General features: G+C 37.8%; 2 protein-coding genes across 5 annotated transcripts in view; one reads left to right on the forward strand and one right to left on the reverse strand.

The window, feature by feature from the left end:
* pi4kaa (phosphatidylinositol 4-kinase, catalytic, alpha a) overlaps positions 1–3,872 on the forward strand; it is a 38,931-nt gene extending 35,059 nt beyond the window's left edge. For all 4 annotated transcript variants that reach the window (XM_079599119.1, XM_079599121.1, XM_079599120.1 and 1 more), the window contains exons 53-55: positions 689–778; positions 869–952; positions 1,744–3,872. In XM_079599119.1, coding sequence (XP_079455245.1) covers positions 689–778; positions 869–952; positions 1,744–1,795 — 226 coding nt within the window. In that variant the 3' untranslated portion in view covers positions 1,796–3,872. The remainder of the gene's footprint in view (positions 1–688; positions 779–868; positions 953–1,743) is intronic.
* Positions 3,873–14,239: 10,367 nt separating this feature from the next.
* On the reverse strand, positions 14,240–25,094 carry hic2 (hypermethylated in cancer 2). The gene is made up of 2 exons (XM_079599152.1): positions 24,472–25,094; positions 14,240–18,932 (listed from the first exon to the last, which is right to left on the reverse strand). The coding sequence occupies exon 2, from the start codon at positions 18,899–18,901 to the stop codon at positions 17,216–17,218; it is 1,686 nt and encodes a 561-aa protein (XP_079455278.1). The 5' UTR covers positions 18,902–18,932; positions 24,472–25,094; the 3' UTR covers positions 14,240–17,215.
* Between the last annotated feature and the right edge of the window lie 1,852 nt (positions 25,095–26,946).

Raw genomic sequence — 26,946 nt, forward strand, 5'->3', positions numbered from 1 at the left:
TTTCTTCCGGGAACGAACACGTCACAATATTCCTCATTTAAATAATTAATACGCAGAATAAAGGGGCGGGGCCTGGTTGAGTTAGTTAGTAGTGTGTTAAACTGGCAGTTATGGTAAGGGGCGGGATATTTCCCCAACACAATCGAAGCTCTTGACCAATCACAACACACTGATCCAGCCGACCAATCAGAGCACAGTGTGCTTTTCAGAAGGAGGGGCTTCATAGAGACAGGAAGTAAACAGAGCGTTACTGACAGACTGGGAAGAGAGGAGCCGCAACAATGGAGAATATGGGGAAAATAATCAACATTCAAGCAGGAAAACCTGTTCTAGTAGAGCCCAAAAATATCAAGACTTTGAAAAAGGCGTAATAGGTCAACTTTAATGATCGAATATTTTATATCATTAGCTGGTTTATAATTATTAGATTGTACATTTCATGCCTGTTTTTGCAATTATTTTTTATAAAATACTCTTCTTGATATTCATTAATATTCTAAATTTGACTTTAATGACACTTTTAGATGAGAACAAAACCTGAACTAAATTGAGCTGAATAATGACACTATTATCTTGTGTAGAGCCGCTTTATTATTGAATTAAAACTGCTTTGAAACGATCTATATTGTATAAAGCGCTATAGAAATAAAGGTGACTTGACGGTCTGTGTTTTAATGGTTTATCTCAGGCCGTATATGGATGCTGTCGTGTCATTGGTGACGTTGATGCTGGACACGGGGTTGCCGTGCTTCAGAGGACAGACTATCAAACTCCTGAAGTATATTACTTAATATTAAATCATAATTTAATGCTCGCATCTGTCATTTATTCCTCTGAAACACTGATCGTCGTTCCTTGTGTTCGGCAGGCAAAGGTTCAACCCCAATATGAGCGAGAAGGAAGCTGCGGCCTTCATGATTAAAGTCATCGAGCGCTGCTTCCTCAGTAGCAGGTAACAAACATCACTTTTGTCACATGATCTTTAATTGTGAATGTAGTAACACTCTTAGTCAACATTGGTTATTGCATTTTACCTAACATTGAGAAATACATTTGTTTTGTTAACATTAGTTCAATGATTAAACCAAATGTTCATTGTTAGTTCAAGTTACAGTTGTGGCCAAAAGTGGTGTCCGGCCTAGGAAAATTGACATCTTCACTTTTTATTAAAATATTTTTAAAATGAGTATAGTTGTGCTTGAAGTCGATTGTTTTATTTGTAATAATAATGCAATGAAACATGACAAATAGTTGGCCAGGCTGTCATACAAAGAAATTATGAACGCATGCAAACACAAGAGAGAACCAATTAAATATTAATAACTGATTATGTTGTGGTCAGTATGAGCTTTTTGTTTTTCTATATTTGTCTTTTTATATAGTGAAATAAAACCTGTAGTCTGCCTTTTTTTTGCCAAATAATTTCTCAGATAAATACTTTAACCAAGTTTAGTGTTTTGATCTTCCCACATATATAAAATATTTAAAACATATCAAATATTTTCCTCATTTTTTGGTGGTTTAATCATTTAATCATAGTCATTAAAACCAAATATCCCCTCCGCACATCACTTTTGACCACTACTGTGGCTCCATGAAATGAACAGACAGCACTTTTGATTGAAGTGTTAAACTGAACATTTACTAAAATAATAAATGCGTTAGAAGAGGTATCTTTCATTTTTAGATCATGTTAACAAATCAAACCTTATTGTACCGAAATCCTGTGTTTCTCCCATACAGGAGCAAAACCTACGACATGCTGCAATACTACCAGAACCAGATCCCATACTGAGACCGGACTCACACATCCCACTTCTCTTCACCGGCCTCAGATTGAGATCAGTAGTCACTATCAGTCTATTACAATCCTTTATGATGAGCACTTTATAGATCTGAATAATTCACCCACTCTGATTGGCTCAGATGGCAGCGTCCAGGTGCGTCACTTCCTGTCCGGCGTCCTCAGGGCCTCTCTAGTGATCCGCTGTACTCCAAAAGCTGCATGTATGTCCTCTTATCTCCCTTTAAGGCATCCGCCATGACGGTTTGTGCGTGAGTTCTGACATTCCATGCGTATGAATACATCCTTTAACTCTACTTGAATCTGTACTGGGTTCAGTTGCGTCACCCAGGAAGCCATTTCTAAGACTATGGCACGAATTGCACTGTAGATTGTGTGCCGTCAGCAAATGACCTGTGTTATGCAATACATCAGTGTTTGTGCGTTGTGTTTCGTCTGTACGTTGTGTTCGGCACTGCACTGCAAAAGATGATTTTTGTCTCGTTTTCCCAGAAAAAATATCGAAACATTCTTCAAACAAGACACGTTAGCTGGAGAAGCCGATGACTCGAGACTAGTTTGATGAACGTTAAGTGAGTCTATGCCAAAAACAAGAAACCAAACCTGCCAGTGGGGTCAGTAAACCAGTTCTTGCTGACCCCACTGGGAGATATTTTTTCTTGTTTTAAGCAAAAACTTAATGTTTATAAAAAAAATTTGCTTCTCAAGTAAATGCATCCTGATTACATACATATTTGTGCTGGAAAACAAGACAATGAGTAAGAAAATATATATTTTTGCAGTGATGAATGGGTGAATCTCACGAAACTTGTCAGGAAGAGGTCTGAAAATGATAGAAATTAGAGATTTTCTAGAAAATTGTCTATTTTTTGGACTGTTAAGTTTTTGTATTGCATTGTGACTGTGCATAGCACATTTTTAACCACAATTTTTTTTTATCAATATAATGCAAAATGTCACTTATTAATATTTATGTTATGATGTTATGCCTTTAATTGTTATGCCACACACACACACACCTGTGTTGATTTAAATAAAGAAAAATTACAGTTTTATTTTTTTTTACTATAATACTAAAAATATTTACTGTATTGTACTGAGAATCCGGATTGAGAGAATGAGAATTACAACAACAAAAAAACTAGTACACTGTCTGAATGCATTACAGGGAATAAAAATAAGAATGCAATTAATACAAATAATAAAACAAATGCAAGATATCTTAATGCTCCTGAAAATAGGCCTTTCTTCATGTTAATCAGCTTTCAGGGTGAAGTCTTGCTGTTTTCGTGAGATTCACTCGGATGTTGTTTGTGCGTTTACTCCTAACAGGGATCTTCAACCCAAAAAGAAAATGTCGTTTACTGACCTTACAGAATATCTGGTGATCATTACGTGTGTCATTTGGCATGTACTTTTCTTAAAAAAAGATCTAATTTCATAGTGGTTTAAATAGGGACCTGCGAGTGTTCTGTTCATTTCGTCGATGAGAGATTTGCTGTATAGTTGCTATTCCTCAAATGCTGTCGTAGTTCTGCTGTTTTTTTACTCGCTGTCAGTGAATAGATATAAAATAATCTCTACACATTAGAGATAAAAGCTTTAGTCCTATGAATACTTTTCGTTCAATGTTACTCAAAGATAAGAGCTTATTTTAGCAACAATAGACTCTAGAAGCTATACTCCAGTTCATCTGTATGTATATATATATATATATATATATGTGCGTCTGATATTTGTGACAATAAGAAATATGCCGGAAAAGACTTTATTTCTCTGTCTGTTAAAGTTTCATCTGTTTAATTGGTGTTTTAATTGATTTGCATCACCATTAGCATCATTGACAATCATGTTGCTTGTTGAATTGTGTCCTGTGTACATCCATTTGCAATTCAATCATGAAATATTCACGTTTGAGAGAGGCGTCCCGAAAAGCCGCCGCTACTGATTTACGCCGTTTGTCCACATTTGCACTTTTAACATTTCATTGCTGTCAGTGTAATCAATCAAATGTATTTGTGAAGAGAAATGGACCTGAAATGACCTATTAAAATATAAACACTTGGACAAAAATGTTCTTGTGCGTTCCATTATTCATCGTAGACACTGGAACCTGACCCGTGTGTGTGTGTGTGTGTGTGTGTTACACCTAGAGGACGCTGTCGATGCTATGACTCCTGAGTCCTGAAGACATTAATATTGAATAGCTTGCTGTAGCCGGCCGCAGAACTGCTGAGCTAAGAGTGACCATCACATTTATGAAGCTTACTCATGCAACACTTACAAACTCCTTATTAAACCCTTCAAATATCACGTTAACACTGTAAAATAAAACAATAAGCCACAAGAGTCTTTGCGTAATGTATAAGATAATTCCTTACTTGTACAACTGTAATGCAGATTAGCAATATGATGAAGACATAATGTTCAGTTTTATTGTTTACAGTTTTATTGGCATAAACGTCCTATATATATATATTTCGCATCTAACATAAAAGTTCATAATATATGTGTGTGTGTACATATATTCATGCAGTATATGTACAGTACCGGTCAAAAGTTTGGAAACATATTTAGTGTTTTTGGAGTCTCTTATGTATATATTTAATATACTTTAATATGTATTTTTTTCCTGTGATCAAAGCTGAATTTTCAGTATCATTACTCCAGTCTTCAGTGTCACATGATCCTTCAGAAATCAGTATAATATGATGATTTATTATGAATGTTGGAAGTGTGTGTGCACTGTAAAAAATGTGGCTGCGATTAGTTAAAATTTGTTGAGATAACTTAAATATCCAACTTAAAGGTGGGGTAAGTGATTTGCAAAACGGCTGGCAGATTTTGAAAATACACAACTCAAATGGTCCTACCTTCTTTCCTTTGACTCCACCCATTCAAAGAACATGGACATGGATGGGGGGAGGGGGGATGGTACGACCGATTGATTGACACACTTACTGTCCAATGATTCTAGGTGGTCTTGGAAATGATTGGCTGGAGTTTTTCGAGTCCTGCCCGTTCCACAGATGATTAAATTGCTTTATTTTTTTTTCAGTGCTTCTAACTCCGTGGCTGTAAGTGGGTTAGGAATACGATTTTCAGTGATTTTGAAAAAATGGCCAAAAAAGAGAATTACATACCCCACCTTTAACCAAACTAAACTTAATATTTTAAGTCAAGCTTGAAAACATACTTTTTAAAGTTGAAACAATGTTGGATTTTAAGTTGTGCTGAATAATCGCAGCAATTTTTTTTACAGTGTGTGTGTGTGTGTGTAAAAAATTTGAATATCGTGCAAAAGTTCATGTATTTCAGTAATTCGACTTAAAAGGTGAAACTAATATAATATATAGACTCATTACATGCAAAGTGAGATATTTCAAGCCTTTATTTGTTATAATTATGATGATTATGGCTTACAGCTTATGAAAACCTTTTCACAATATTACAATTTTAAATTATAGTATAGTATTGAGAGATAGTAATACAATATTTCTGTATTTTTACTATTTACCGGTATATTCCTTGATTTCAATTCTTTGACTTTAAATAGGCCAATAGCAGTTCATACTACTGTAGTTTTCTGTAAGTTAAACAGAGAGAGAGAGAGAGAGAGAGATCTGAGAGCTGGATCTGCTTTGTAAGAGAACTGTAGCTCAAGAAGCCTCAACTGTCTCCAGGAATTCCACTTCCACATCCATACATTAGTGGAAATACTGGGTTGCCACGGCAACGGTTCCCTCAGCACTCAGGGGTGGGGGAGGGGGGAGGTGGGAGTGGGCCGCAATAAAAAGGTGTTGCCACTGATTTCTCCCGTCTCCTGAAACATGCCCATTTATTCTCGACAGGGCAATTTTCAGCGAGCGCGACTGAAGCCCTCCCTTCTGTCCGGGGGAGAAAACACTCAGTGTGCTACATTGCAGGTTTGGCGCAGAGACCACAGAGGATTCTGCAACTCATGAGCAGAATCAAGCGCATTACCTGCACTTCTTGAACATCACAGTGAAGTGAGCAGAATCCTGTGTGTGTGTGTGTGTGTGTGTGTGTGTGTGTACTACACTGTGTTTAGAGGAGGGATGTCCTGAATGATGGGATTGCCCTGGGCACGAGCTCTCCAGTAGCCTACTGATACTCTCATTTTTAATGAGCTTAGAGATTATGGGCTTTAATGTGTAGCTGCTCGTCATGACAACGTGCCAAGAATACTTTAAACTAAAGCCCTGGTCACACCAAGAACCATAACGATAACGATTACTATATTAGCGTTCACACCAACGCACGATATTGTTCTATTTTGTCATGACATGGAATTTTTACAATTATTTTTTTATGTGTTCCTTAAGGTTCACTTGCAATGTTAATAAATTTTTTTTGCACAAAAAAAAACTTTTATTCTGAGCCTCTGTCTGGAATGATCAGTTTTTAAGGCGCGGCTCCTTTAAGGCGTGTCAGTAACAGACACTGTTCTGATTGGCTAACGTCAATGCATAGGAAACAGTATCAACACTCACTTGCTATTGAAAACATGATCCATATAAAACCATAATTTACAGACATAGCATTGTGAAATACATTACTTACAGTTTGTGATGGAGCTGCTGTCAAAAAATTTGTTTGTTCATGTGACATGAAATATTGCACACTGATTTACTGTAGACATAGAATTCAGTTAATGACCAATTCTTTTGCAATGCTAAAGCTAATTATACCGCAGAAGTGTAAACAAATTTAACTTACTTTTCTAATAAATCTTCCTGGTTTTATTTTTTGAATGATTCATCAGTGACGTTACTCTGACGTTAAAAAATGAAATGTTAAAAAAAGTAAATGTTTGTCATAATTATTCATCAAAATAACCTGCTCCACTTCTGAAACAACTTCAGACATCAGGGTTATTATTATACCTCATTAAAATAGAATAAATTATTTGAAATAAAATAAACAGCTGAAATTAAATAAATAAAAATTAAACTTATTTTATCTCAGTTAGTTGACAAGGGAAAAGTTCTCATTTTCATTTAGTTTAAGTTGAAGTAAATTAACTAAAACTACAACTTAAACAATATACAGACACATTTTAACAATAATAACAATGATAAAATACAGAGAAAAAAAAAAAAACGTTAATTTAAATGAAAACAGAAAATATATATACAGTGCGTGCAGAATTATTAGGCAAGTTGTTTTTCTGATCTTTTTTTTTTTCAGGCACATTTGACCAATTCCAAACCACATTCATCTTAATAACTACAATTAATTTTGTATTTGATCCTTTATAAGTGATATATAATATTGTTCATGAAGGCTGAAAATGAAAATCGCTTTATATTCAGGTGTGCATAATTATTATGCACATTTTATTTTAAAGATAAAATGAGCCAAAAAAAGAGATTTAACACAGACTGAAAAATCTGAAATTTAAAATATTTTGATTATTAAATGCCCATGAGTAGGATGCAATACTAAAGCAATATTGGACAGAAATGCTCATTGCAGGGTCAGACAAAAACAGGTGGAGAAGAAATGACACGTTAACTGCAAAATATTTAAGAATTAAGGTGAAGAATTAAGTGTGAACCCACCAGGAACCCTTTAGTCTGTGGTGGTTAGTCCCTTTAATGTGGTTTGGAATTGGTCAAATGTGCCTGAAAAAAAAAAATATGATCAGAAAATCAACTTTCCAAATAATTCTGCATGCACTGTATAAAAAAAAACACTGCTGACATCAACCAGTCTCATTTTTCAATACCTCTCCTCCAATCACATGACTCCGCTCAGATATGAAACGCCCACTTTTAAAGGTAGATAGGCTATTTGTTTTATAAACACTTTGTTATATGGTTGAAACTCTTTACTGCAGTCAGCTGGTACAAGTCCGAGCTCTATAAGTGGTTTATGTTCATTATTATTGTAATGTTATGTGCTTTGAGACACGATAGTTTAATGGCTCTCTCCTCTCGTGATGCATTCATGTTTAAAGGAGCACTTTGTAAACGCACTGAAGGAAGGCTGGGATCTCATGCTTTCAAAGCTAGCTCGCTCTTGAGATCGCCTACTCTGCCTTTAATGGTCACACTTGTAGTTCAAGTACATCGTGACAGCTTGTGCATGTCTGGTCACCTAATCCAAACATGTCAAAGTTCATAATCGCACCATTTAGTAAAATATTTAGTAAAATGCAATCTCAACGGCATTCTGCATCCAAGACACAAGACATTTCTTCCTGCGGCTTGAGAAAAATACAGGTCATGGTGAGTAAAGATCCCAGTATTACTGTAGTATTAGTCGCTGCTGCTACTCACCGTAGACGAGGCCGTAAGCGTGATCTTGATCACACACCCTCTGCTCTCTCCGACACACAAACACACACACACACACACACGAAACTAACGCAACATGACAGTGATGAATGGGCCGAGAGCGCGCTGATGCACGTGCTCGTGCTCGTGCTGTCGGACCCTCAGTGAATCTGCATACAGTCAGCGGGGGTCTCGGCCCATGTGACCCATTAATGTTAATCAAACGGGCTTGACAGTTCCTGATTAAAAATGTTGTTCTAGAGGCCAGGCTTCACTGGAGCAGGGACATTCGTTGCATGTAAAACAGCCAGGGTTCGAGTCCACCGCACATAAACACACTGTAATCAGGAGGAATATAATAATGATTCGGATTCCTTAATGATTCTGTCTATGGTCCATTATGAGGAAGAATAAACTAAACAAAAAGTTTGGGGTTGGTAAGATTTTTTTAAAGTCTACGTTTATTTGATAAAAAAAAAAATATTGTGAAATATTATTACAAATCTTAACTTTTCCTATTGTATTAAATTGTAAAATGTAGGCTAATTTATTCCTGTGATCAAAGATGAATTTACAACATAATTACGCAGTCTTCAGTGTCACATGATCCTTCAGAAATCATTCTAATATGATGATTTGCTGCTCAAGATTCATTTCTGATTATTATCAATGTTAAAAACAGTTGTGCTGCTTCATATTTTTGTATGCATATTAAAAAAAAAAGATTACTGAACTAAAACTTTTAAACAGTAGTATGACTGGAAATTATTACATACTGCTATACTTTTTGCTTTTCTGTTATTGCAAAAATTGTAGTTAATTTACATTGTTGCCAAGACTTATTGTACATTTTCATAATCTTCTTACACATTCATAATGTTGGTTTGTGAATCCAGTTAATCAAATCTGCAAACCTCACATGAAACATTTATTTTAAGGTGACGTAGTTACACATTACTACACACTTACTGTAGTAATAACAGTAAATTATGCATAATTACAATTAACTAACCCTAACCGTAACTCTATAAGTACATGTACAAGTGAAACTCGAAAAAATTTAATATCATGTAGAAGTTCATTTATTTCAGTAATTTAACTTAAAAGATGAAACTAATATATTATATAGACTCATTACATGCAAAGTGAGATATTTCAAGCCTTTATTTGTTATAATTTTGATGATTATGGCTTACAACTTATGAAAACCTTTTCACAATATTACAATTTAGAATTTGGGGTTTTCATAAGCTGTAAGCCATAATCATCAAAATTATAACAAATAAAGGCTTGAAATATCTCACTTTGCATGTAATGAGTCTATATAATATATTAGTTTCACCTTTTAAGTTGAATTACTGAAATAAATAAACTTTTGCACAATATTCTCATTTTTCCAGTTTCACCTGTAGTTATTAATGAATATTACTCAGTACTTATTTGAGCAAGTACAATGTAACTACGCCAACTTAAAATAAAGTGTATACACCACATTAATACACCATATGATTCAAAAACGTTCTTCCAGGTATAGCAGCAATCTCAGCATCCTGCATCTTTCAAAAATCAACTGTACCTTTGAATTACCCAGTCCAGCATCATCATGTGCAACGAAGAACAAAGAAAAAGGGGAAAAAAGGCATCAGAATTTCACATTAAACCTTTTTTTTCTTCTCCCTCTCCTTTGTGGCCCTTCAAGCTCAGGCAAAAGAGCCCATTATGTGTTGCCCTAAAGCCTGTTTTGTAAAGCGCCATGGCACAGTGTAAATAGAGAGCAGGGGGACGGTCTTTCTCCCTCTCTCTCTCCCTCTCTCTCTCTCTCTCTCTCTCTCTCTGAGAGGCTGCTGTACTATTCCATGTGAAAGGATCAATATGCTAAACTCTCGCAGTGCCCACCACCTGTAGGGTCGTTTCTTTTGGGCCGTTGCACTGTCAGCCTGGCAGTCTGTGCCATTACATTCAGCCCAGTGAAAGAAAGAGTGAAAGAAATAAAGAGAAGAATAGACTCGATTCTGCCGGACGGGCTCGCATGTATTCCCCCCCACCCCCCCTCCTGCATTAATCCAGGGTTCGAGGGGCAGCTGCTGTACTGGTGAGGCCGACACCTGGTGCAACACTTCTTATGCAAACCGCGGAGAGAAAAGGCCCAACCGAAGGTGTTTGGCAAACATTTGAGGACTTTGCATCCAAATAAATGACATGCAACGTCTTTGAGAATATCACAAGAGGCACAAAAAAAACTCTATGCAGGATTTTTTCAATTAGCACTTGCCTAATGCTATATGTGTTAGGACTGCTTATCAGCCTGTTGCGATGCACTTTTTTTCCCTAGTTGGTTTCTTACAGTCACAAGTCTAGATATGGCTCATGAAGTGCTGGAGTTTGTTCAAACCACCAGCAATAGCTTGCCTTAACCAACATCAACATTTTCAGGATGCAAATGTGCATCACGCAGCAGATGCCACGACCACGGGCACGGGACGCTGAAAGGCCTTTCATGCATTTAAGGGCTTCCTGCAAGATCTGCATGTGATTTTGCCTCCTCGCAGATGTGTCTATAGTTAATCTATACTTAGCAGACGGGGCGAGCGGGGGGAGGCGGCATCAACATACAACTCATTGTGCCTGAAACTGACCCCATTCAGGGTCATTTGGCATGTGACACCACTTGAGGCGGGGCTTAATGGCCCTGTAGAATCAGCCACACTAGGACCATAAAAATGCCAACCCTCTTTTCCCTTGGGGTAGGGAGGTGCACGCTGGCCTCTTGACATACACTGGCAAGCCTGGAGGAGGGAGGGAGGGGGGGGGAGGGAACAAAAGGAGGGCCGGTCTAAACTGCCACGAAAAACGCAGAGCAAAAGAGAAAGAAAAGCAGTGGTGAAGGAGCAAGCCGCCAACTCTGATTGGTGAAGCTCTGAGAGGGACTCCCAGATGGCAGACGGACCCCTTGTGCCACGGCCGGTTAAGAGCCCGTCTGGGGGAGGGGCCCGGATCGTCATTAATCATCGCTGACCCCCGGGCTCACTGACGCAGCGTTCGGCTGCGGATGCCGTAGAAACTCAAGTGCAGTTTGAATGCGTTCAGGACTGGAAAGTAGAGTTGACTTAAATGAACTTGGAATGAATGTTCCAAGAAAATCAAGTTCAATCAATAATAAATATACAGCAATGCATTAAAGTTACAACGAATGTAAATTGGGGCATTTTAAGGCCATACAATACTACCATATATTATTGCAGAAGCACTTACATGGATTCTTCCTTTAAAGCAATTCTAAATAAAACGCTTTTAGGGCACACAAAGTCGAGGTATGACATTTTTGTTTAAGCATTTAAAAAATTTGAGCCATAAAATTGTCCACATCATGGTTAGTTCTCACAAAAATAATATTATCCCATAATTTACTCTGAAACCATCCTCGGTGTATTTGACTTTCTTCTTTCAGACGAACACTGAGTTATAATAAATAATATCCTGAGTTTTGTTAGCCCAAAAAAAGTGCATCCACCCATCCATACGGCTCCAATTGGTTAATAAAGACCTTCTGAAGCGAAGCCATGCATCTTGTTAGACAAATATCCATATGTATAACTTTATAAACTATAATCACTGGCTTCCGGTAAGATCCGGTGACCTCTGACCCCACACATGACGTATTGATGAACGCGGAAGCGCAGAGGATATTTTGTTTGAATCGCGAGAGGAGTCTAAAGCTTACACTACTCCTACGTCATGTGTCAAACTATGGGATGATTTACATTTTTGGGTGAACTAACCCTGACTACTTTTCTAGGCAGATGAACTTTATTTATTCATTTAATTCCAATGTTTGGATTTATGTAAAAAGTTATTTTCCTGCATTGCATGGTTCATATTAAAGCTAGAGTCAAGATAGTTGAAATATCAGTGTATATCTTTGCACAGACATGGTCAAAAAGTGACGTTTACTGCATTTACTTCCATTGCAAGTGACAAAAACAAACAAACAGGGAAGAATTCAAACACCAGGACACCAGACTTTTTTTGATCAAGATTTTAATGAAAAGATTCTAAAATGACTTCTGGTAGCTGTACATTAAGACTGTGAGCGTGAGATGAGCTCTGTACACCGTGTTTTATTCACATGAGACAGAATTCGAGCTGCATGAAGCTCTGACCTGAATACAAGCTCTCTGAGGAAGGCGAAACCGCCGTGTTGTTCGCGGACCGTGTTCAAGGCTGACCGAAAACAGTAATTCCAACTAATAATCGCAACTTGTTTTCCTTCGCAAGTGTGCCAAACTCTTCTTTTTTTTTTTTTTCTCTCCCCAAATTCCTCTCTAATCTGACATCCTGCTTCCATTCAAACTGAAAATAAATATTAATCAGCATATAAAGTTATTGGAATGCTTATGAAGGTGGAGTGGACAGGCTAGGATGACTAACGCTATAGCATTAAAAAGTGATATGGCGTTTAAGCGAAAACATATGGGAAACATGCCCACCTGCTATGCACATGCTTGTAAATCTGGCTTTGGTTTAGTTTGTTTGGGTTGGTTTGGTTTCTTGAGGTCCCTACGAACACTTACCAGTTATGTTGACAGAAAAAAACAAGAAAAAAAAACATAATACTATCTGGGATATGTAGAATTGGACAAAACTACACATTAGCAGCAAAATAGTGTGAGATAAAAATGGTCTAAAAGTTTGCGATATGTAAATAACTGATAAGATGTAATCGCCTAGATCTCGCGTAAAGGACCTCAGTGAGAACTTAGAAAGTGCATTTTATAAAGCTTAAAAAGATATGAGATCTTACAGTAATGCATTCTGTTCGCTATTAAATGAGAAAGTGAAGAGATTTCTTAGGAAAAACCTTTGGCTCTGTTGGGCACTTGCAAATAATAAAAAGCGGAATCGACCGGTAGCCTTGAATCACAGCGTGCGACAACATGGCAGCTTTCAGTACACAAAACACAACCTTGAATGCCTTTGACACAATTCTAAAGGGTCCCTTCCTGTATCAGTGGGCAGAGGCGTACAGACAGAGAACATTCAAAATCGACAAACAGCCTTCAAGTGTCCGTGACAGAAAACACATGATCCAGAGCACGTGCATGCTTTGAGTGAGATAAGAATTACAAAAACGATGTGGGATACATCCTTTATGATGGACACTTCATGGAGAAATACATTCCTCATGTCTACGTCTTCACAGGTTTTGAAAATGATCTGTCGTGTCTTTTTTTCTTTTCTTTTTTTAAATCGACCTCTCAGCTTACTACAACAGAATAAAGTCAAGACCCTGAAGACACGTCGTCTCACCCAAAGTGAACGCTTAAAAGTGAAAACAGGATCAAACAAATAAATACATTCATCACTGACAATAGACATTTGATAAAAAAAGTGAACACTGTCAGTAAGTGTTTGCACCAATGTAGACGGAGGAGAGGCCAGTCGGTTTTTAAGTTGCTTCTTTTGTGGACAAAAATTAAATAAAATTGAAGAAAAAAACAGGCAGCTCAGAATACAAACAACACATGTTTAAAACAATAGACTAAAATAAACAAAAAAAGAGATGATTTTAAAAAAAAACGTAAAAAATAAAATATATTTATTTATATTTATATATATATATAGATAGATATGCAGCAAGTCCTAAAAAGTTACTTTGAGGTAAATGTGTATGTAGTTTTATTTCATGCGTATTTACATATTTTAAAAAAAAGCAGCGATTTATAAAAATAATCATGTCAACGACAATATGATTTTCATAAGGGATGTCTCGGCACGTCTTAAAGGGCCAAATCGCAAATCAATAAATGTAGAAGCCCACCGAAATCAAAAGCATGTGGCTACGTTCACAGGGTAAGACACACGGTTACGAGTCGGTTTGCTTTCGTTTAAAGCGGTGACCTACACAGAAGCAGGATCAAACTGGCCTCCCCTCACCTGAGGTCTATGACTGTAAAGAGTTTATGTAAACAATGAGATATTATACACAAGTATCTTTAATGTCGATCAATCATTCAAAATGTGCTTTGGTTTAGAAAATAGTCTGAAAATTTGGGTATGAGCTTTTATCTTATTAGTTTATACATTTTGCGCTTACTAGAATGCTTTTTTTTTCTTTTTCTTTTTTCTTTTTTTTGTTCAAAAACACTCTGGAACTTAAAGGTAAAACATCTCTGGCTTTGTTTTTGTTTCGTTTAATTGAAGGCGTTTTGAAATGGGAACACACTCGTAAAATCTATATCGTAGGAAACTAGCGTTTTGTTTTTCATCATCAATAAAATACAGAAATTGACACAGTATTGACACAGTCTTACAAATGTAGTCGAAAGCTCTGCATTTCAAAATATGCAGAACTATCCCTGAAGATTTGAAGTAGAAATATTATTGTCACAGTTTGAAACTTTTTGTCATCCTTTTTCTGCTCTCCCAGTTCTCTCAGCTATAGTCTCGAACGCTGGGATGGACAACAGAGCCCAGCATCACCCAAGACATTGGTTCTTTGATGGTAATCAAATGAAGAGCTTGTAAATTAGTGAGATATCAGTGGGAACTTTTTCCTGGAATCCGGATCAGTACAACTGACATCAGCAACATCAAAAATATTTTAAAAGTCTCCCTGAGTTGAGATGCGTATCAACACCAGAGCACACTTATACTGTAACAAAAATGTTTTAAACATCCAAGAAATGCACAACTTTGAAAATTAGACTTTTTGGTGACGGTCTTGCATTCAGTTAAAAGTTATATATAACTGGCTATTGGGGTTAGCTTTGGTGTTAATGCTGCAAAGACATGAATATTGAGTGTAAACTGAATGAGTTATTATAAATGTCTCCAATGTATTGAATTTGAATAACTAATGGAGACACTTCCAAATTAAACTTGAGTAAGCTTGAGCAGGCAAATTAAAGACCAATGGGATTCCAGGAAAAAGATGTCTGTAAACATTGCTCCGTTAACACGACTATAGCTGCACCCCAAAGTTCATCGTTAGCAAACACAAGCCTTTGGAGAAAGAACAAAAAAAAAAAAAAAAAGGAATGCCATTAAGACTTTTACATTAAGAAGGCTAAGAATTACCCATGGAATGTGATACACTGGGATTGGCGAAATAATTTATCTGTAACAGAGTTATGAAATGAAGATGGCAGCGAAGAATTCAGCACTGAACTATACATCCATCAGCGTTTACCCAACACTGACCATGTAACATTCACTCGACAGCATTTTGAATAACCATAAATTCTTTTTAACATGCACACTTTACATAATACATATACCTCGAATGAATAGATGATAATGGTTTTTACGCGACACCACATAACTTAGCATCGTTCGTTATAGAACAAGGTTTTATTTTGGGGCTGATGACTAATAAGCAATCCAGTGCATCAATTCCTCCTCACTCAGTAAGCTTTCAAAGTATGGTCGACATGTAACAAAAACCTACAACACTCGTAATGCTCTCGTACGTTTTTTTTTTTTTTTTGCTCCGAACTAAAACAAATTAGTCCTTCTTCAAAGACTCTCTGCAGACAAAGTAAGAAACCAAAAGACACTCTTGAGAAACTAACTGTAAACTTTAAAAAACGGAAAGCCAGCGTCCCGCCATCCACCAGAAGACAGAAGTTCATTGGTTTTTAGTAAAATGTCAAGTACAAACTAACATCCCACTACATTGCTCTTTGTCAAGAACTAAAAGACAAAAGTACATCCTTACCTCCTGCAATGCAATCTAAAACCTTTGGTAGGGATATTCTACAGGAAACATTTGTTGGTAAGCCATTCTCCCCAATATTAAATTTATCTTTGGATTTCTCTGACATAAAACTCTCAATACCTTAAATACATGCGCCCAAAGAAGCTATTCTCTACATTAACGCTTTAAAAAAGAAAAAAACTTTGTTGATGGGCAGGTGACAACTACTTTGAAAGCCTCAGCAAACTTTATACATCTATATTCAGAGACCTCCATAGTTCCAATGAATGTATTGTTCTTAATTAAGAGGTAGCAATGAGACAAGTCCATACGGGCTCGCCTTGTTCAGTGAAGGGAAAAAATGTAATTAAAAGAAAAGTGAAAAACAATAGTACCGACAGAATTATGAAGTTCAACATCACTAAAATGAACCCTGCCCAACCCATCACCCAAACCAACCCTCTCTGATCCCAAAAGAAATAATTTCCAGTTAAAACATTCAGAGGCATATCAATAAGTTATCTAAAGAAATCTAAAAACAAGTACCTTTAAGTTTGGCTTTTCTTTGAGAGTAAACCCCTATATGCTAATATGAGTAAACGACAAAGGACACCCACGGCCTCTCGTCACCACTTTGCCATTGGCTTGCGTCCAGATGTAGGAGCAGGGTACATTATGGTATTTCCATCCTAAATCTGATAACTGAATCAACCACAGTAGTACAAAACTTATCAAACACCCTGTATTCCAGCTACACCTAGAATAAAGCCAATGGATGTGATGCAGAGTAGGTATACTGGGATATGTTTGGTTGGATGCACAAAGCTTTTATGAAACACCACATAAATGATGACAGACAAGCCATCTTGCATGTCTGACAACAATATCTTTGAGACCCTTAGGAGACACTTCAAAGAATTTAACCTTTCTTTATAGAATAACCTGGTCATTACAAGCCCAAACCTTGCTGAGAGTTTTACATGGACTGTACCACCAGAACTCGAGAGAGTGATACTTTAACAAGGACCAAGACTGGAAAGAAGGAATATTTCTGGGATACCAAGAAAAACAATCAGACAGCCAACATGGACTCCAGATATATCGTAAAAGCAAAAGCAGTGGTTGAGAGTGGTCAAAATATCCCAAGAAATCATACAACAACATTGGTACCCAATTTTTACATTCACAGCAATATTCAAAAAAAAAAAAAAAAAAAAATCATAAGCCCATAAACTCATACCGGTTGGTTTATTCTTTCCATTATTGGGGCTCATTGTTTGAAAGGCTCCTCCTGTAATTTACAGCAGAAGAGAATCCTGCTTTGGGTTATCGGCTCCTTGCAGTGTACTTAAAAAGGAAGAGGTGTGCATTGACTCTTTTTGCTGAGGGTCTCCTGTTCAAGGTGTCTTTGGCTTATGTCGGGGAGGTATGCATTCGTAGGTGGCTAATGAGGTTACGCTGCTGAGTAAATTTGCCCCCACATAGCTGACATTCGTACGGCTTCTCACCTGAGTGAACCCGCATGTGCTCCGTGAGCCGGTACTGGCGGGTAAAGCGCATGCCGCACTCCTCACAGGCAAAGGGCTTCAGGCCCAGGTGGCTACGCATGTGGCGCGTCATGGTGCCACGTTGGGTGAACATCTTGCCGCAGATGTTGCAGGGGAAGGGACGGGTGAGCCAGTGGGTCTTTTCATGTTGACGAAGAGTGGCTGGATCTTTATAGCTCTTGTTGCAGACCGAGCAGCTAAAGCGACGTGACTCTGTGCCGTGGATATGGGTTATTTGCGAAGACAAGTCTTCTGCTTCTACTTCATCTTCCTTTGGATAAGAATCATCCTCCTCCTCTTTGATGTACAACTCTTCCTCTGTGTGGGTCTCCACATGGGCGTTCAGCTCCTCAGAGCTCGGGAAGCCTTTACCACAGGGAATGCAAACGTAAAGGTTGTCACCGAGTGCAGGCTCAAAGCCTTCCTGGCGGTAGACGTAATTGGCGCTATTCCGGCCACCTTCGCTCTCGCTCTGTCCGCTCTCTTCACTTTGCTCCTGTCCATTCTCTAAATCTTCCTCTTCATCTTTACACTGGTAGGATGCTTTGGTTTTGCCATTTCCTCCACCAGGGAGCCTCTCTCCAGCCACTTTCAATCTTTTGGCGACTCCGTTGGGTAAAGTTTTAAGTTTTGCATCTTCAACCTTTTTGCCTTCACTTTTGGGTTGCCGCCTCTGCCGGGTAACCTGCCGGGAGCTTTTATGCAGGTCAACTTCTGGAGGTGGTTGGCTTTCTTCACATTCTCCTCCACCCAGCTCCATGGGCTCTCCAGCGGTGAGGTTTGGCGTGTTGGTGTTCTCATCAAATGAGGCACTGTTGGCTGTGGATTCTGAGGCAGATTGAGGTGATTCTTGTGGGATGCTGCTGGGACTGACTTCTTCAGTGGCTGTGCTCCCTGAGGGGCTTTTCTTGGAAAGGTCTAGGCCAAGTTCCTGCATGCCACAACTGCCGTTGCTTCCGTTCTTACTCGTTGAGGGACTGAGCGAATTCACAGAGGTGGCACAGTGGGCATTTCTCGCAAACATCTCGTCCTCAGACAAGTCATCTTTGAGTAGCTCCTCATGCCTCTTTGTCTTCTCACTGTCTTTTAACCCTGACATTTGGTTTGGAGTTACAGGTGTAGAGGATAGCCTTTGGTTCCTAGAAGTTCTTCCATTGGTAGGCGTGGTGGGTTTATTAAGAAGGGATCTCCCATTACGCTTGAGCTTCTTCCTGCAGAGAGCAGCTAAGTCATGAAGTTGGAGGTAGCTTGCTGCCGTTAGAAGGGCATTGAAATTTTGGTCACTGAACTGATCAGATGACAAAAGCTTGCCAGTGTAAATGAAGTCTAGAACCTGCCGGAAAACCGACGGGTTGACCATGTCTGTATCGAGGTTAATCAAGTTGTCATGAAGGATAAGGGATTTGAAATAGATACTGCTGGCTGCCAGAATGTTCTTGTGTGCCCGAAAAAGGGCATTTTCTACTACTATGATCACATCACACAGATAACCTTTGGCTCTTTGTTGGTTTAGCTGCAGCAGCAATTGTTTGGCATGATTTGGCAATTCCATTTCCTCCAACTTTTTCTTCACCTTATGAAACCTAAAACAGAAAAAAAAAAAAAAAAAAGTTATGGTCAAGGGGGGGGGGGGGGGGGGCATTCAGTTTTACAGCAAACACTTGTAGCAAAAACATGTTTGTTTCTGACACTCTGTTAGTTTTCTGACCCATGTTGACATATTTGCAATTGGGTGTGGTATACAGAAGCACCCGTCCCTTAATTTTAAACAGTCAATAGTTACATCACAGCTTTCTGGTCAGTCGCAGGGGGAGGATCTGATTGGACAACATTTCTTGGACACATATTTTTGGTTAACTTTACAAACAAAGAATAATTGTATAGATTACGTGTGTATAGCTGCTAAAAGTAAATGGTCAATGTTTCAGAACACTAGTATATAGATTAAGTGAAGCCACGAAACTCTTATGACCAATCCAATCCACATAAATAAAGTCTAGAAATTCTGTGCTCTTAATTCAAACTTTTGAGCACAAATCCAGACCATGGCAACTATGGTATCTGCTGTCAGCATGCTTGTGGAGAAAGCATATAGTATGATAGTATGCATAAGTTAGCTGGCATGTTATTCTTCAAGTGTTTACAATTTTAACATTTCTGAACTTTCAGCTAAAAGCAGTGATGGGATAAAAGGCTTGAACAGTAACACAATTTCTTTTCTTCTAAGGGCGTCCACTACGGCTTAACGTCCCTGCCAGCAGTCATTAATGCCAGCCTCCAGGGTCATTCCCTTTGTTGTGATATGGGGGTTGGGTGAAAAAGGCTAGTGAACGTCAACGACGGGCCTGTGTGACAGACAGCTTGAAACCTGAGCTGGGATATCACCAAGGGTGTGGTGGGAAACAGGTAAACCAGCACCCTTTCCACAGGACGAACAGGCCTCAGCTTGCAGCAGAATCTTTGTAATGCGGCAAAGAAGGTTTCTGGCACTCAGACCAACCGAGACTGGCGTGTCAATTATCTTTGCACAATGCCCAAACACATTTTCACATTTCACAACATTGTGAATATTCAATGCCTTCTTCAAGAACAATTGACGACATAAATTAGCACCCTAGAGTACCCGCCCCTGAACAACACCCAATTGAAAACTTTTATTATTGTAAAAGTTTCCCTTGCATATTTGAGTCAACAGAATCCATAATGGTACAGATTTAAATGAAAGCCTAAAAATAACTAAGCCTACTTTTGTACGCGTTTACAAACCATGCTGAATATTTATCAGTTGTTCCAGTGAAGTCAGTCTTACACAGATTAACTATTTATAGGTAATTCATGATGGCAATGTACAACCAAGACAAAACCAATAATGGAGACAGGAAACCAGTCAGCAGAGTTCAAGACTGTTTAAAGCAAACTAATGATTACTCAGGAAATTTTGATCAAATAAATATGAAGTGAACTTCACAAGATATTTAATTCCCACCAATGTAGTACACTAAAAGGGCAAAAAATTGTAATGCAACATCTTTGAATGACTAAATTAAATATGAATTTAAAAAAACTCAAGAATGCACAAAAAATAAAGGGACAAATTGTTAAGTATTCAGCCATTTCATACTTCATTATAAAGGGATAACAGACTGAATATTTGTTATACTATTTCATGTTTACAATCTGAACAAAGTCTGAACCCTAAATGGCTTCTCTCATATCTCCAGTTACTTGTCACATAAAAACCAGTATGCCCAGACATACAACTAAACCCTATTTGCCTGATACCAATACCCTCTCTCAGCTTATTTATAGGCCTCAAGACAAGTACAGTGGTACAGTTAAAGAACTGCCTAGATAACAATAAACCACAACAGTTAGGGGAAAACTTTGATAGCACCCAAAACCCACTGTCCAAAAAAACAAAAGACTTTTGAGAAACACATTTATCTAGAAGTTGCACACAATTCTTGATAAGATGCTGCTGGTATTTCAATTGCTTTGCAGACATTCCGACCTCTCCTCAAAGACCAGCAGTCCTGTCCTGTCCCAGAGATGAAACAACTACTCTAATCAGAGAGATTGCTGCCTGAAAAAAGTCAAAGTGCAAAAGAGGCCAGTAACAACACGGGTAAACAAGTCTGGCAAGGACTGCGCTTTAACCTCATAAACAAGCTTATCCGGTGGCACGGACCCCTGGGGCCCTGATTTTATTGTCTTAATGCCATAAAAACACAGAAAGCACTTTTGCTCTTATGAAAGCGTGCATTTGCGTCGCGAATCAAAACATTATTCATGAGATGCATCCACAGATATAATACCTACCCTACAGCAAATGTTCTAGAACAAGAAACAACCATAAACAAAAGTGCCAGAAACTTTCAGTGAGGATTCAAGGTAACTAAAATTTCTAAAACATTAGGATCTCCAAGAATATTGATGCACGTTTAGTTTTAAAAATATCAGGTGGGTTAACTTAATAAGAGACACTTTCATAGATGCCTACAGACTTTAATACCGAAGTGCTTACTGTAACTAACCACCAGCCTCGAGAGACCCGGGCCAACCTGGAAGCCAAGCAAACCCGATCCAAATAATCTGATGAATGACCTCAACTTAGAGATAACACAATATCCTTTATCTGAAGAATTCAAGGCCTTCATCCACTGTCTGTGTGCATTTTATTCAATGTTACAAGCTATTTGAGCTACAAAAAAAGATTTCCAACCCAAACAAAATGCATAAAACCTTCCCAATGATGATGACAAAACAACTAGCTGCTGCCGGTCAACTATTTTTAGGTCTGTAAACATACATATATGTCATAATGGATATTAAACAAAATAGCTTGAGAAGGAAAGCTACTTGACAAGTGGAGCATACAATTAGGATTTTTATGTGGAATAACGTGCTGCAATGAATCATGCACGATAAGACAATAATGTGTATTTAAACAGTTCTTACAAAGAGACCACTTGCACTGTGATTACACCAATGATCATTTTGAATAATGCTTGAAAACTGCTGAACGATCTTGCATTTCTTGGCATGTGAAAGTGCTTCTGGATACACTGCTGGGCTAAAAATTTGTGGAATACCTGAGAAACTGGACTCACTACCAACCGACGAAAATTGTGAGAGGACAGCAAACAACCACATTCTCACAAACCTGTTTCAAATGTACTCTACACAAAACTTATGTGCGTTTCACAATTTTACTTATAGCCTACCGAAGATTACAACACATGAAATGTTCGATATAACATAGAGAGACTATTTATCTGTGATGGAAACCAAGAATTAGGGAATCTGGGGCAAAACCAACCACTCAACCAGATTGGGCAACCCTGGAATAACCCTCAATAGATAAATCACATTCATATTCGTCAACATCTACTCAATCATGTCTGCTATTTTGCCCAAGAACTGGTTAAAAGGTTCCAGGTTAAAAGGATCTAGTCATTAAACATGCCAAGCATGTTAGGTGAGAATTCAGACATAGGGTGATGCCTTACGCAACATACACACCATGCATGCATTGACATACGGTATATGTATGAACATCTAACTGGCCTAAAAGGTTCAAACTAAACAATTAAGAGGCTAACCTATATTCTGATGAAGAATCGAGTCGAGTCGAATCATTTCAATCAACCAACAAACAATGTTTACAGCCACAGTTCATTTACCATGAGGGGAATTTGAGGAATAAGTCAAACATACTTCATCATTATTACTCACCCAACCAGACAAGACACATGACTAGATGAACAGATAAGCTGTCAAAAACATGGTCAATTTCATGAAGATTGTTTTCCTTTGAAAGACAAAATAAAACAAACAAACAAATAAGAATTCAATAAAAATGCAAACCCACAACACAAATACTAACGATCTTCTCAATGATAATGGCTCTAAATAAACTGTCTTCAAGCGTCGTTCCCGCCCCATCCACTCAATAGATCTGATCATCTGCATTATTCAAAGCAGAAAGAAACCGAGGGCTGCCTTTCATACGAGTATTGATTAGATGTTAACATGAATGCCACTACATCTGTTAAACACATATTTTATTCTCGCTTTCTCTGACCTTTGTAGAGGACAACAAAACAATTATGACAGACAGGGCCAGTTTGAGCTCGCAGAGAAGCGTCTGGACGCAAGCTCTACAATTTGAAGATAAGGCTCACTGGACCATGGACCTAAACATCACAGCGCCTCATTCCCAAAGGAAAGCAAAGCATGCATCTGCAGGTTTGCTTACCTTGAAAACATTCATCACGACAGCATGGACAAGAGGCATAACAGGCTGTTTCATGTGCCCGTTTTGTACAAAAATCACAATAACATCAGTTAAAAATTCTTGCATGGCTCATTCAAGCAAACTGTCACCCAGAAAGGGAGTTACTTTATGGTGTGGCACTGATCTAAACCCACCAACCACTGTAAAACAAGCCCCTTCCCCCAGCCCATTAAAATGGATGAGATTAAAAGGGTCCTTCAAGCACTCCTCAAGATATAGAAGTAAAATAATTTAATATAAAATTCATGCATCACTGAAATAACAATAAATCCCAAGAACCACACAAGCACTTTAGACTATCAGATGCACTTTATAATGCAACAACAAAGCACCTAACATTTATTTCCTTAATAAATGCACATATACATGCATTACAAGAAACAAAAAATAAGAACCTGAAATCTTCACTGGAATATCTGATTGCATGCAGTATCAAAGCAAAACTACAGAGACGGGGCAATGGTGACCTGTCACAACACTTAGAATTTACATATGAACTGTGACATAAAATGCTGGGTAAAAAGTTATCCATCTTAATGTCTGTATGGCTTATATATATATGTCTCACAACAAACTCAATCACTTCACCAGCGTTTCTTCATTCTCATTAGGTTATTATTACACACATTCATGATGATCCGAATGAACAAGCACACAAACACAGCAGGCAAGACTCGACAGATACCACCATAAATTAGGTTTCCCTTTTTTCCACTCATAAATTGCGATATTGCAATTATCAATTTAAATAATCAAACATTAGTAACCCGAAGTCTTCATCTAAATGCATGCATTAACAATGAACACATTACATAAGAGCATTATAAATGTAAAAAGCGATAGTTTAATGCATGCATTAACAATGCAAAAAAAAAAAAAAAAAAACACAATATCCCTTATGAACATTATACATGTTAAAAGCTAAAACAGTGACTGAGGGAGGGGTGAAACAGGAATGCTGTCCACATAAAGGGCCACTGATCGGGTATTGCCATTAAGGTAACGACGGATCATTTGTACACAGTATAAAGATGCACTATACACCTAAATCATGTCTTAAAGATTGCATTTGGTTATAGCATGAGCAATGCTGAAACAGGTATAGGGCTTTTGGATAAAACACACATATCTGCCCCTGCCAGGCTGCGCTCGCGCGGTGTGTGCATTAAAAGCCCAGTGGGCACGCGATAAGAGCAGTATGTTAGAAGAATCTGTGTTTCTTTAAAAAAAATATAAGAAACCCCTCTCAAACCCCGTTAAATCGCAGTCATGTTCCCCTCACAACAACAAAAACAAACGCGTATGTAATAATAAAGTATCTGTACCTTAAAGCATCGACAGAAGCTCTTCAAACAGTCATTCTGTTTTCACATCTCACAGCTTTCCGAGCGCCATCTTGCCTGCAAGCTTGTGTGACGTGAGAAATCCTCACCCCTGACCCAAATTTGAATAAGAAGCAGTAAAGAGAGGGGGGAGAGAGGGTAAATGCCCTGCCTCTGCCAGCCACACACTCTCATTTGCCTAAACAGCCCAGGGCTGCTGCTGAAATGGTGTAACGTGCCATGACCTGCCACTGCTGCTGCCACATTTGCAATCCAAATGCTCCCGTGTGACTCTGGCACGCGCATCTTCATGTTGTAGGGCTGCTGTAATCGATTATTATAGTTCTAATAATTATACATGCATTTTACTAAATGGGATATTTGTATTTTGACTAATGCTTTTTTTACACTGTAGTACTAAGTGAACTGAAGAGCATTTAAAATGTGCAGCTACAGCATCTATAACACACATTTACCCATGTACATATAGGTTTATTGCTGACAAATCTAACATAAAAAGTTTTTGTTTATATAGTAACACATGTGTGTATACACACACACAGACCCATATACAGTATGCATATGTGTGTGTGTGTGTGTGTGTGTGTGTGTGTGTGTGTGTGTGTGTGTGTGTGTGTGTGTGTGTGTGTATATATATATATATATATATATATATATATATATATATATATATATATATATAACACACATAAAACACACACATAGCCTATATTGTAAACAAAAACGTTTATGTTAGATGCCATTATGTGATTTGACAACACTGATTTATATAAATTGTAGCCTAAAATATTAATGCTGAAAACAACATAATAATATGATTTGTCAGCTATACCAATCTTCATAGGCTATGTCTTGTGTATGGGGAGGAATTATTGCAAGGAAAAATATGTAATTCATATATTAAAGACTTTTAAACCTACAGAAGTTATATTTAGGGAGCAATAAACTATTGACATACAATTGCAATTTCAAAATGAAAAAGTTATTCAATAACATCATTGTTGTATAATATTGTGATATATTAAGTGCATCTTACATAGAAATATCCTTAAAATATCTTTCAAAATATCATACAAATTATGATTAGATTCTAGTGAGAGAATAATTAATTAGAATAATAATAATTTTTTTATTCATCCTGTTTTTAATCAGTTGATTATGCTTGAATTATTTTCAAAACTTTTTGTCTTATTTTGTGTGTTGATACTTCTGCTGCTTTTGAGAGACCAACAAAAACAGCAGGCGTTTGTAAAGAAACTTATGCTGACTATATGTTAACATGTTCCCTGGTGTTACAACATAGAAGTGAAACTATAGGTTAAACTATGGAAAGTATAGAAAAGGGAAGTGTAGATCTATAGAAAAGGAAATACGCATGTATAGTTGCGCATGTATAATTTTTTATGAGTAAAAAATCTATTCCCATTCATATTTAGGAACATTGATCTAGGAACATGAAATTGTCCAGCCATGACTTCTTGTTTCACAGGAGTTTAAATTATATGAAGAAACACAAATACCCTTAATGATCCATCACAATAAGTAAAACCAAAGAATATAGTTCTGATGCGCAGCAAAAGATTGTTGAGCTTCACAAAATAGAAAGTGGCTGTAAGAAAAAAGCTAAAGAATTGCAAATCCCCATTTTGACCATCAGGGCAATAATCCAATCAACTAAAGATGTTATGAATCTGCCAGGAAGAGGACGTGTGTCTATATCGTCCTAATGCACGGTGAGGAGGAGAGTTTGAGTGGCCAAAGACTCTCCAAGGATCACAGATGGAGAATTACAGAGATTAGTGCAGTCTTGGGGGTCAGAAAGCCTTAAAAATATATATATATCAAACAACCCCAACATCAACACATGTAGTTTGGGAGGGGAGAAGAAAAATCCTCATCCAAAAACAAACTCAGTTTTCAGACACGACTGGAACTTCAAATTGTCAAATTAAACAAAACAGAATAGCTTTTTGGCAGCAAACCCACTAGATGTGTTTTGGTACAAACAGGGATAAAAGTAACCCATGTCTACGGTTAAATATACTGCTGGATCTTTAATGTTGAGGGCCTATTTGTTTTTTGCTGGAGGTCCTGGACATCACCTGGATACATGGCATCATGGATTCTAGCAAATGCCGACAGATAAAAAATCAAAACCTGACGGCCTCTGATCCAAAACAAACATCAAAATCAACACAAAAATGTGTCACTGAGCACAAAATGAAGCTTCTGTCATGGCCGTCCCAGTCCCCTGACCTGAACCCAGAAGATGAATGGGCTGAACTGACCCATGGTGAAGACTCAGAGCTGTTGTCTTGGCAAAGGGAGGTTGCAAAATGTATTTAATAAAAGGGTGCAAATAATTGTGGACAACTTGTTTTCTCAATGTGATTCCCCCCCCCCCAAAAAAAGGGATTTAAAAAAAAATGAAAGATCAAAAGTATAAACAAGTCAGAT

The sequence above is a fragment of the Phoxinus phoxinus genome (assembly GCF_949152265.1).
Source record: "Phoxinus phoxinus genome assembly, chromosome: 23".
Lineage (NCBI taxonomy): Eukaryota > Metazoa > Chordata > Actinopteri > Cypriniformes > Leuciscidae > Phoxinus > Phoxinus phoxinus.

What these genes read in the sequence shown, in the direction of transcription:
- hic2 (XM_079599152.1), bottom strand. Translation starts at nt 18,901, where the DNA reads ATGGAATTGCCAAATCATGCCAAACAATTGCTGCTGCAGCTAAACCAA.